The sequence below is a fragment of the Passer domesticus genome, chromosome 3, assembly GCF_036417665.1.
Source record: "Passer domesticus isolate bPasDom1 chromosome 3, bPasDom1.hap1, whole genome shotgun sequence".
Classification (NCBI taxonomy): domain Eukaryota; kingdom Metazoa; phylum Chordata; class Aves; order Passeriformes; family Passeridae; genus Passer; species Passer domesticus.
The window spans coordinates 99,709,317-99,722,720 of NC_087476.1; the positions used below are offsets into that span (position 1 = coordinate 99,709,317).

A 13,404-nucleotide genomic window follows, 5' to 3' on the forward strand; every position below is an offset into this window, starting at 1 on the left:
CTGTCCAGAAAGGCTGTGGAGTCCATCCTTGAAGCTACCTACACAGGGCATGACTATGCACATGCCTGAGCAACCTGCTGGAGCTGACTGTTCTGAGTGGGATCATGGACTGGAGGATGCCCAGAGGCATCCTCCAGTCCAGCAATTCCATGATAAGATTAAAATGGATTTTTTGTGAAATTATTTAACAATGATGGGTTTTTTCACACAGTGGATCAGAGAGGGTGCTCTGTATGAAATTAAAAGTTTTGATAAAATCCCAAACAAAATACAACTGGGAATGAAGCCTACAAATGATTTTTACATCAGCCTGGTGGACAGAAGAGGCCAAGAAGATGACCCAGGAAAAGCACCGGTCATCACTAATGAAAAGATTAATGGAGGAAGCTGACAGTGAGGAGCAGCAAAATGAAATTCACAGTCAGGAAATGAAAGGCCCAAAAAACTAATCACCTACTTAAAACTAACAGGACCAAAAGTTAAGAGATATACACAGCCATGGCAGGTGTCTGAGGCAAATCTTAATTGAACACTGTCAATACTCATCTTTCTGATAATATCACTAGTTTCCTCTACAGTTCGTAGGTAAGCCACTGTGTCTATAACAGGAATGCATCAAGAAGGAAATAAAAAGCTAAAGCTCCTCCTACACAGAAGGGACAGCAATCTTAGGTCAAAAGGCATCACTGACCTTTCTGGGGAAAGAAAGAAAGAGGCAGTCTTTATGAGAAATAGACATGAAAGAATTGGGAACTATGTGATCCACCTCAGTACTCAATTACTGAAACTTAATGTGCTTTGGCTTAGGATTTCAAAATAATTGATCTAACATAAGGGTCTTGCTCAAAACACACCACAAAAAATAACTTCAAAAAGTGTGCTTTGTTTAACTAACCTCCAAAATGAGAAACCATTTCTTCCTGTTAGGTGCTCTTCCCAATAACACCAAAGGACCATGGCAATTACTTCATGCCCTTATATAACACACATATGTTCCTTTCCACCCCAAAAGAGAAGTTTTGTTTGTTACCTCTTACCGACAGTTATTTTGACAGTTCTTTTCTGAGAGTCCATCCTCATCTTCTCCCATAATATCCACTGCCGAAAATATCAGTGCAACCAGAATTGCAAAGCAGCATACCAGTGCAAAGATCACAATGCATCTTTGCTGGGACTGAAAGAGATTAAGATTAAAAAAAAGTTTTAATGGCATGAGCACATTCTAGTCAACGACTTGTGACTCTGAAACTTTTACATAAGATCTAAATTTCTCTGAAGACCTTACTGCAATAGCTGTCAACATGAAACACACCTCAAGATGAAAACACTCTCAAAACTGTCCTTCATGTATCACCTTGAGATGTATTTTAAATCTCTCAGACACTGTTTAATAATTCATATCACAAATAATATTCATAATTTAAACTGCTTTCTGTTTGTACCACAAGGAAAGCATTACGCATTAAAATAATGACTCCTACATTAACTACGTATTTTCTGATTGCGGCTCACAGGTAAAGTACACACTCGGGATGGCACTTAAAATTTTGTTGTGTTTGGTTGAAATAAAACATGTCGTTGCAAGAAGACTGAAGAGCAAAGTCTTTTTTTTCCTATTGCTACAAAAAGTACCTGACGTTGTCACTATGACTGTCACAGCCACTCAGACACTCTGAGAAGTCCTTGCCGCACAATATCTATAATATAATGAACACAAATTCACAGATTATAAATGGGATTCAAGGAAACAATGGGAGGCTGTTGCTCAGTACAATAGGCAATGCCTTCCACATCTCAGATTAAATATTAAAACATGGCATAGCACTACCTTATGAAATCTTGCAGTAATAAATCAGATGCACCTGGTAGCGCCCTAAATAAATGTGAAACCTCCTAAAGACAGTCTCTTGACATGCAATTTACATAGCTGCATAAACATAAAGTACATTCTGTTCTGAAACCAAATGTTCAAACAAATATACTGTGCATTTTCCTACTGAAGTAAATTTAAACAAGACCACACCCATATATAAAAAACATCAATGTCTAATTTCTGTTGCAATAGGAATTTTCTTAATTTTCATTATTGCTCCATAATTAAAATGTCACATGGAGGAAAAGGCCTCATAAAGGAATGGGAAAGCAGGAAAGCATGAAAAATGTAAGGGAAAGAAAAAAAAATTACACTAGCAGCTGATAACCAATTTCACAATATTTCCATTGTTCCTTATTTTTGTTTAAGAGGCAGTAAGTTTCAGAGTAGTAAGAATATTTTCCCATACACCTAAAGAAAAGTCTAACTTTTATTTTAAATAAAATTTCCAATACTTCCTAGCTAGTGCACTTCTTAGGAGAAACATGCTCATGTTTCATTTCAGAATAAATAAGATATAAAGATTTTATTTTAATCTGTGAAAATACAAAACACAGCAAACAACTTCTTCAGACAAACAGGAAAAACTCATCCAAAATTTAGTGACCAATGTAGCTTTTAACAGTAATACCAAATGTGTGGTTCAGTTTATAAGCGTGTTTTAAATGGAATACATATTAGACACTTTTATACATTTCAAATATATATTTAAATCTGTATTTCTATTATATAAACTAAAATCTTACCAGAATACAGCATAAAAAAATGTTCTTCAGCCATAACAAAGCCAACTCATGAAAGAAAATTTGGAAAGTTTTTTTTTCCTGCTGCTAAGTAGAATCATGGCAACATTGGAAAAGAGTTGTAAATTACTGCACCTGGGTGTCCAGAACTAAGGCTGCACAGTGGGACTTAGGAGAAAGCTGTTAAACACTCTCATTGCTTCATACTACTAGCAAGAAAAACTAAGAAGTGCCGAAGAAAAGCAGGTATTCAGGTCTGGGACACGGCTGTATGCCATTTCTTCACCAGGACACTTCAGACTGCTGTTAGGATGACTATTGTCTCATGCAGATTTCTGCAGTACTGCAAGTGCATTCACGGAAATTCTTTGATGCAGGTTCCTCCACATGCTGAAGGTATGTCTTGGCAGCAAGACAGCAAAGCTACTCCCATAACCGGCAAACCAAAAAGAGCCTGGGCTTGTTTTCTAGTCCCTAGGATCAGGGGATGTGACCCAGCAGGGCTCACAACCATAGGGCTCTTTTTCCTCCCACATCAGGCTAAATGCCGCCATTCTACACACTGGGACTAATTTTGAGTTACTCTGGATAAATCTGTAGCACGAGCATCCTAGCTGCCACACTGTGTGAAAGAAAGACTTCATGCTATTGCTCCAGGGAGTAATTCCCATCTTGTTACACTGCTATGCAAGCTGCACAAAAACCACAGAGAGTAGTGGACCAGCAGGGACCGCATCAGCCTCCGAGGCTGGCCAGTACTCACAGAGACAGCAGGAGATGTTTCACTGAAAGGTGGCCACCGTGTTGTAAGTCACAACACACCTCTAGAAACCTCTCAGCCTGCTTAAGGCTTGAAGGCCCAATCAATATAAAACCTACAGAGAACCAACAATAACATGGTATCACAAGGAGGAGAGGGTGTGGGGGAAAAAGGGCATCTGCAACAGATGCTTAAAGTTAAATACCAGGAAAACGTACGGCAGCAATTTCTAGGTGCTCATGGTAAAGCACTATGGAAAGGGGAAGTCAAAATAATTCTGAATGGATCCTCCTAATCTAACTTTAATTTCCATTCCACATAATTTTGGGAAATGTATTCAAGGTTTCTTGACTTCTGTATCATAGCTGAAAATTGTATGAAGTTTAAATCCTTGTCTTTTCATGGATACAGCTTGTCAAGATCTGCATTTTGTGAGTACTGCTCACTGCAAGCAGCACAAGCTTAGTACCATTAGTAAGAACACTGCTATTCTACCAGCACTAAAATAAAGACAGAACCACACAAACCTATTTTACTGCTCTTATTTCACAGATCCTTTATATTATGCAGTTGTCTTTGACAAGTGTAATGAATTAATTATCTCACTTCTTCCTAAGTACCAGCTTAACTGTATGGTTACAAATAGCATAGGGAACCTTTTAAATCAAAATTCAAAAAAACCCCTGTGATGACAGTAGTTTTTCTTTGAACTCAAGACAGTGCAAAACAGTAAATAACATAAAGCAAAGATTCCATGTTTGTGATCCTCCTAACTCTACATTTTCAGCCACAGGTCTGAAGGGTTAAGTAAAAGCAAGTAAAAAAAATGTAAAGAGAGTAAAGAAGATTTTAAAAAGTTTCACAGTTCATGTTCATGTTGAACTTACTCCTGCTGAGTGATGGGTTTGTCATTGCATATACTACATTACAAATTAATGTTTGGAAATTGTTTATACTAAAATTCATATTTATACTAGAAAAGAAAGAATAAAAAACAGCTACTTGCATCAAATCAGTCTTCTGAGCCTATCTTTTCGCAACGGTAATAAGTCTTTATTTTCACACACTTTGCCATAATGCTGACCATTTTCAAATAACCTTATTCTAATCGAAACAGATGAGGGTAGACCATATCCCTGATCTATTATACCATCCATGCATGCCTCTGTGTGCATCTATGCGCAAGGAATAGCAGGCATCATGAAAGAATCCAAAATCAAAGTGCTCACACCACTGACAGAGTAGAAGGGACCCACTAGGCTGCTCCTCAGACCCCTGTGTCAGTGGGCTTGGGCAGACTGTTTGATGCTGTCTTGTTGCACATCCCCTTGGCAATTGGGATCCCTCTGAGCTTATGACATCTATCCTTCTGCTTCCTCCAGTAAATGACCCAGCATTCAAGCCTTCAGTCTTCAACCCTTAATTACAGAATATAGGGATCTCTAAAACTTATGCCATCCCTCTGTCCATATATATAATTAATTTGTACAAATATTAATTCCAACAGATATTTATTTAGCCTGTCCTAAAAAATCTAGAGTTGAAAGAGATCCTGTAGTCTTTTCAGGCAACCCCATCCCATATCTAAGCACTTGACTGATGCGTAACTTAAGTCTCTTATGCTGCAACAATCCTTTTTTTCGTTCCTGTACTCATCGAAAACAGTGAAGAGAGCATTTCATTCTCTCTTACATATTTAAAGGCTGCTATAGATGCTAAGAGGCCTGGGTCCAGACCCCCTACAAGTTTGACTATACTGATGGACAGAAATTCTGTTGCATGAAAGAAAAATTTGTTCGGGGCTTAAGGAAGATTGGGAAAAAACTCCTACAGGAACAAAGACTATCAAAAATACTGTCAGTAAAATGTGTTTCTTTCACCTGACTCAACTAGCTTAAACAATACCGAAGTTAAAATAAATCCACTGAAACACTGATTTCTAAAACAAAGCATAGGGATTTTTTCATGCTGTTATAGCTCTACGGAGAGAGTGAGAAGAAAAGCCAAAAGCTGCACAATGGTTATTCAGTACAGTACTATTCAGACTAAAGTTTAATCTGTGAAGGACCTGGTTGTTTATTATTATGAGAAAGGATAGCCTATGTCAATTAAGCTTATCAGAGCCTGTGATACCCATGCAGAATTGAGAATAAGAGCAAGAAAAAGGTCTCCATCTTTACTGTACACAGGTTGCTCAAAAGCTGTTAAGAACACTACACTGGCTCCTGAAGCTTTCAGCTTCTTCACAAACAACAGGCATTTCTTTGAGACTGGGATTTTAATCAGGAATTTATTCTTCCTCCAATGCAGTACAAGAATGTCTTCTCCCAAAAAAAGGAACCATGAAATTGCAATGCTCCGTCTACTGATAAAACTGACTATATAACAGAACATATCATGGCTTTGAACTTATGCTTCATTTTTTTAGACCTATTTACAGACTGAAGAAGCAATACTTATACACCACACTAATACAGGCTCTAAGAGGCAGGCTTTCACATCTTTGGTCATTTCATTAGTCTGCTCCTTCCTGCAACACACGTGAGCAAAAATGCAACAACAAAAGCACTCATCTGCAACACCCATGACTGTTTGACAGACCTCAAAGAGGTGTTTATGAGTCAGGTTCTATGGGGTGATGCAATACACCTGCCAAAGATAGCAAGGAACTGGACTTGAAGAATTAGCAATCATTCCTGATTACCCTTGGTCATGTGCGTTTATTAGAGAAAAACATTACTATTACTATTAATAAGATTACTATAACATTATTACCATTTTAACAGTATTACTATTAACATTACTATAAATACTATTTCCCCTTAATCTGGAATCTGCACACATTAAAAATCTTCATTTCAGCCTTGATTCTCCCAGCTAGTATGATTAATGCCAATCAACACTTAAAATCCTCTTTAAAAGGAACAGATTGCTAAGGTAAATTAAATATTTTAAAACTGGCTATGCCTAGTTAGTTTCATCCTTGGATATTTAAGGTAGTGGCTGAAACTAACATAACCTTTAGGACTCACCTCTGAAAACTCACAAGCCTGAGTGAAGTATCAGAAGTCTGGAAAAAGCAAAAGTGTTACCCATATTCAGGAAAAAATGCTGATCAGAGAGTAGAGGTTGGGAAACAATAGTTATTCTATCTTCAGTCTCTAGAAAATATCTAGAGATATCTAGCAGGTAAGAAGCTTTGTCATGCAAAAGTCACATTGATCAAGTCTTATTTCTATCTTTCCTAGTCACAAGCCCTATTGTCCTGCTGGAGAAGCTGAAAATAATGTATACACTCACCTTTATTAAAAACTTTCTTACAAATCAGTGCAACTATTTCCAGATTATCACAGGAGAGGTATAAAGCTGGTTGAAAAATCAAGCTCATTGAAAAAATGGGAGGACATTTTAGAATGGATTCTGCATTTAGAATGGATTCAGAGGATTCTGCTTTGTATCTGGTTTTGCTCATGTCTCCATGAACAATCTAAATTCTGGAATAGAAATGGAAAGTGCTTATTAAGTTTTCAATTGAAACCAAAGCAGTACAAATTGAAGACCAGGTTAGAAGGTTAAAATTTTCTTGACTCTTTAGAGAGTATGTCAACAAAAATATGACACATTTCAATGAAGGAAAAGAGCTAGAAGCAGGTAGGATAAAGCAGTTGCATATATACAGGAACTGAGAAACCACTAGGAAAAAGAATAACCAAAATTATTAACAGGCTGGAACAGATGTTTTAGGAAGACAGGCCAAAAAAGGGTAGGAGTTCATAGTTTGGAGAGAAGAAGAAATATGACCAAAGGGTACAATATTTACACATGAACATCAGGTATAGTGAAGGCAGAATTATCCACCAAGTAATACAATTCCAGAAATAGTGGATGTTTATTCAAACTTCAGGAATTAAGTTTCAAAAAGATAAAGTACTTTTTTATGAAGATGATATTAAGCATCTGGAATTTGTTGCCACGGGAGGCCATGAAAGCAAACAGCAGCAGGAGGTTTAAAAAGAGATTAGACAAAGCTTTCAAAAATACATCCTCATCAGATGCTAGAGAAAACAGGCTGGGATGTGCCCTCTGCTAGAGATGATGGGAAACATGCCATTGCCCACTGGTAGGCACACAGTACAGGACTAGACACACTGTGAGTGCGAGCTGCAGAATATATTTTCTACATTCTTAAATAGTTATATTTTTCTGTAGAAGGAATCAAGAATTATAGCAGAGAACAACCTGATCATGTCACATCATGTCACATTCTATTGACTTCAATTTCTATATCCTGCTATAATGCCTGAACTGCATGCAAGGCAAAACTAATCCTTAGCCTCTACTTCAAGTTGGCATATTTTGTTTACCTTTCAAGACTGAATGCCAAAGCAGAGTCAACAGTAAATATTTAGTCCTATAGTTACCCACTTAAAAAAGAGAATCACCAACTAATTCTTCAAACAACACATCCTTTAATGTGTTTTCCAAACAAACAAGAAGATAACACTGTCCAGCAGATTCCCTGTCTGCCCAGTTTCTTTTGAATCGGATTCATATTGAAGGATTAAAACAATATAATTATCTCAGAAATTTTTGAAGATACATATGCAGGCAGACTTGAATGAGAAAGACACAAATAAATGCCTCTACCAAGGGAAAGACAGCCCAAAGTTTTGCCTTCCCCCATAGCTGGGGCTCAGCAGCAAGCAGCCTTGTGGAACAGGGGCAGGAAGAATCCCTGTCCTGGGTGGGGGCTGTGGTCCCTGAGCACACACTCAGCGAGGCAGCTGCTTTAGCTTCACTGCTCTCTGAACAAACCTTTGATCCAACAGCTCAGGCACATAACACATGGACAGGCTATAAATAGAAAACCAATAAACTACTTTGGAAAAAATCTAAGACTTCAGAGGTTACTTATCTGGACCTCCTCCACACAGGGTTCTATACTGCAGAAAGACATTAACATTCAGAACGTGATGTCTGTAAGAAAAAAAGGTTTCCAGCACATAACCAACTAACCTCTGATACAATTTGTCAACCAAAACTGGAATAAGAGAAGGGGTGAAAAGCCTTTAAGTGTTCATGTGCCATTTTCCCGAAATTGAGCCCTGACTTCTCATCATGATATATCGACTCAGCCTTCAGCATAATGTAAGGCAGTATTATAATTTGGCAACATTAAAAAAAGGCCATTGTCTACCCTAAAAATAACATTCTACTCAAATCTATTGTCTCCTGAAAAGAGAAAAATAAATAAGGTATTGAACAATCTGAACCTGGCCTGAACAGTCAATTCAGAAGAATATTAATACTTCATTAGTATGAAAAAACAGTGCAAGTAAGATTTCTATATTCCAATATCTCTGTGCATCTTTAAACCTGGACCCTCTAAGTAAAGACTCCTACCACAGCTAGCATTACAGCCATTACTTCACCAGGACAAAATCAAACAAAAAAAGCACCAAAAAATTGTGTTCCACATACAGTACTTTAATATATTACATCTTTTACAGACAGACTTTCTCTGTACAACTTTATTTCACAAACACAATTAAAAACTGAACTCTTCAGGTGAAACACAGCAACTAATAACTGAGCAAATAAACATTTGGTCTATTATTTGCCATCAAGATGTGGATCCCATAAGACAGTATTTTGAGAAAGAATGAGATTAATAACTACGTGAAGAAGCAAACCATTAATATATTGCAGAACAGTCCATTTAAAATAAATTATAATCATCAGAGGACAACTGACTGGGGGGTATATAGCAGATGATAAAAAGGCTGGCCTGTAGAAGTCCATTTTCTAGCAGAAAATGCTCTTTGAAATTTCACACCCATTGTGTATCTTTCTGGAGTCTACAGCATGCAAACCAAGCAGTTAAAAAGCCCTACTCTGAATTATAGGCCTACTTCTTTCAACACTCAGTTTAATTTTGATGCTGAAAGTCTTAATTCCTGACGAAAAACTAGACAGGAATATCAGAATCTCTAAAAATTAGAATCTTCCATGGACATAAAACAAGGAGTTGCAGTAACTTGCCATATTGCATCTGTCCCTAGCCAAAAATTCTTTTGTTTTCAACGTCAACAGGCAAAAAAAAAAAAAAAAGCCTACAGTAATAGTCACTTTTCCATACTTTGCTTGCATTCATCAAAATCACATTTTTGTACTACCCCTGACTCAAGAATTTCTTAAATCTCTTGTGCAATTAATTGTTTATTGTATATGTTCAATTTTTAATCTAAAGATTAATTATATTTTTATGAAATTTAAATTGAATGTTTTAAGTTAAAAAGAAGGGGAAAATTGTAATTTTTTCTTAGTTGCCGGTTAAACAGGCTCAAAACTTTTCCTCTTAGATATTTCAGAGTAATTTTAAATGTCTCATCAAAAAAGTGAGGACATCCCACATTTGAAGTACTTGAAGTCATGCTTTTATTTCAAGTTTTATTTCAGCTTTTATTTTCATCTGGTTGCTTTTGAATACAAAAGTGAGCTAGAACATAGAAGTGTCCATTGGCTACAATGACTCCAGAGGGATTTCATCCCTGTTCCCCTGGATCAGTTTAATACATGTTGTTCTGGCAGCAGAATTCTGCACCAAACTAGGCAGGAATGCAATAACTAAGACCGCTTTAGGTTTTCAGATAAGGCTCCTAAAGGAGCAATATATAACAGCTATAAATGTTCTAAATTTTAATGATAACCCTGCCATGCTATTAAGGCACATTCCAGACTAAAGGCAGTCTATTTAGATGGCAACATCCAGATATTCAGTATATTTTAACAGGCTGAATACAGGACAGGAAGCATTTGGGAACAGAGGACAGGGTGTACTCTGGCAAGCTATGGTATCTACCATTGCAACATCAAAGACTTTCAGACTCCCTGACAAAGGAGATCAGCAAAATGTTGGGCAGCTATTTTCTGAGCACAGGATAAATAAATTTGAATGTGCTAAGGACCTTTTTAAAAGAAAATACAGTAAACCTAACAGTATCAGTGGAAGCATGTCTGTGACAGATCACTCCACATCACTGACACATCCAAAAAGCACCAAAATATCTGTGTATGTCTTACCCTAATGTGTGCCATGGTTCCTGAAATCAGTGAGCATTCTTGTTGCAGAACAGTTATTAATCTCTGTGTGTCTGTGTATATATCTATATTCTTAAATATGTATATTTATACACACAAACAGACTTGTAATAATGACCATAAACATCCAACACAAATCTGTCTCTAAGCCACAAAGACAAATTAGAAGTAGGCAGTGCGAAGTAGCAGCATGAAGGCAGACCAGACTCTATACAGATGAATACACTGATTTACACTAATTTACATTACAATTACATTACATTACAATACTCCAATTTACAAATGGCAATGCCTCTGTTATGCTCAAAATTGACTATAATTTACTTTTGTATGATTAGTAACTATAGAAAAAAATTCTAGTAATGTACTCAAGTAATGCAAGACGCCAACAGCACAGCTTCAACTACAAGTCACTTTCTTTCAAGAAAAGTGTTTTATATAACAGTGCTGCTAATAAAGCTTTAAGAGAAACTAAGTGCGATTTTAAAGCAATGAAGAAAGTTTATTCACAGTATTTGCATACGTCCTTTTTGGCACATTAAATGATCATATGTACAGTCTGCTCAAGCTTCATGCATACAGCTTTGTTTTGCTAAGATACTTTCAAAATGAGACAAGACCAAAAAAAAAAAAAAAGACTAAAAATAAAAAGTTGTGGCTACTGGCACATAGACTCCATCAGGGAGGCTGTTAGACACAAATTTGAGCTCAAGTGCAGTTCTGTAGAATTACAAATTCATCACTCTACCTGGAGCATGTGTCTTCTTATCCAAATTAGCAGGGCAAAATACATTACATTAAAGCTTTGCAATGAGATTTTAGCATTTAATCCTGTGACTGGAACAGGCTAAGAATGCATCTACCATCAATTACAGCATTATCACATTAAGTTCCTATAAAGCAATAATTCTTTAGCAGTAAGTCAAAGGCAGGTGGTGCAACTGAACCTGGACACACTAACAAATTTTGGCATATAAATCACAAATTACTGGTTTCTCTTTCAAAAGTGTAAACAGCAAATTGAGAATATTTCAAATTAATTTTTTTAAAAGTTTGCTTTCACTCATTCTGACAAGACACACTTAAAGAAAAAGTTTTATTAACTCTGTCATAAATTAACACAAGTTCAGGAAAAGAAATTATCTCATATAGAAAGCATTTAATTTTAGCTCATTCTGAATTTTTAATTACACTGCAAGTACATGTTGAACTAATAGATTTGCCATCTGGCCAAGAAGTTAATTCCATTGTCACAGAGAGCACAACCAATGTGACATTCACAATAGGAATTATATTCTACTGTAAAGAGAGATAAAGGAAAACAGAGGCTTATGATCTGCAGCTAATCAGAGATATAAAGGTAAACTAGTTAATTATAGTGATTAAGTGTATCCGATCTATGGTTTCTTTCCTGTGAAAGACTCAAGAGGTAATTTAGGTACCATGGTTTTTATCCTACAGAATTCTGTATTTGAATTAAATGACAGTGTTCATACTATATTTAAAGTAATTCTACTTGACTGAAAATTCTTTACTGGCTGAGTAATATGTAATATTATGAGTAAAGATGGGACTGCCATATTGACTTCAGCTTCCCTGAATCACAAGTAATGAACAAATATTTGAATATTTATAAATACAATAAATTCATAAGCACACACAAATATATACCAAGCAAGCAAAAAAGAGCACCAAGAGAAACAAAGACAAGAAAAAAACAGCAGCAGGCATTTAAGACCTCCATCTTCTACTTCCCTCTACCATAGTCTCTTATTTGTTCCATTTGTCCTCATTGTTGTAGAAGTATTTTTTCTACTCTAGTGGAGTAAACACACACTGTTATGAGTGGAAGAGATAAAGGTAAGATAATCAAGTTAACTGGGCAAAGTAGGTTGTTCCTGGAGGTTTTCTTTTTTCACTATTTCAACTATATTAATCCTTTCCCCTTTCCCTGTTTCACCAAACAGCAAAAAACAATTCATTGCTGCCATTGTCTCACGCCAGCTAACCACCCCCACTCTATTCTGCCATCTCACACGTTTCTGCCTTCATACAGTGCAGACAAAAGCTGCACAACATCAACACCAGGTTTCAGAACCAGCAGAAGATAATGGATATCTTGAGGGGAGAAAAAAAAATCAGCACCAGCAGGACCTAGTTTTGAAGGATCAAAGAGATTATTTTTCTAGAGAGAGCTGCAACCAGGTTCCTGCAGCAGTAGAGTGAAAACTACTGGACTCTGATTAACTTTTCACCTCTCACTGGAATTACCAGATACCTTTTCTACCAGCAGCAATGCTCCCTGCTGTTTGCCCTTCCTGTGCTGCCTTATTTCCATATTAATAAGGTCAGACTCCTTCTGATGTGTTGAGATATCAAGGTGTCCTGATTTACGGCATTTTGTCAGGTTTGATTTCACAGCTTGTTTTTCTCATTTGCTACCTTTGTGGAAAAGTCTTTGTCCTACTCTTTTCTTTGTTTAATATATTACTATAGCATTCTACTGAATTGGGCTTATTACTACTGAGACAAAATATTTATTTTTATTTTCTTAGTCTGTTTATAGGATAAATAAAATATTTTTTAAAAATAGAAATCTTCTCAACAAGATATATAAGGGCAATCTATCAATATTATAACTGACTGGGCAGACATAAAAAAATGTTAACTTGGCTTCCTATATTTTCTATTTGTCCTTCAATGGTTTTTGCAGTCAAATAATCAAAAATCTAGATAAAACAGAGCCCAGTTATATAAACATTTCCCATTACTAGGTGGCAGAGAATATCTTTCCCTGATCTCACTTTCAAATATCATGATATCTGACTTGAAAATGGAAGGACTCCTCCTTTGTATTACATAACATTTAAGTCAACCTATGAATTTGGAAGCTATTCAGAAGGAAAACTATAAATTCACATGAATAC

General features: G+C 36.3%; 1 protein-coding gene across 11 annotated transcripts in view; it reads right to left on the reverse strand.

Annotated features, from left to right (window-relative positions):
• Positions 1-13,404, reverse strand: part of PLD5 (phospholipase D family member 5) — a 334,219-nt gene that overhangs the window by 107,154 nt on the left and 213,661 nt on the right. For 8 of the 11 annotated variants that reach the window (XM_064414641.1, XM_064414645.1, XM_064414642.1 and 5 more), the window contains one exon: positions 1,038-1,174. The exons of 1 other annotated variant lie outside the window; for it this stretch is intronic. In XM_064414641.1, the coding sequence (XP_064270711.1) occupies positions 1,038-1,090 (53 nt within the window). In that variant the 5' untranslated portion in view covers positions 1,091-1,174. Of the gene's footprint in view, positions 1-1,030; positions 1,175-1,632; positions 1,698-13,404 lie in introns of those variants that run through there. 2 more of the 11 variants (XM_064414646.1, XM_064414647.1) reach the window with 2 other exon arrangements.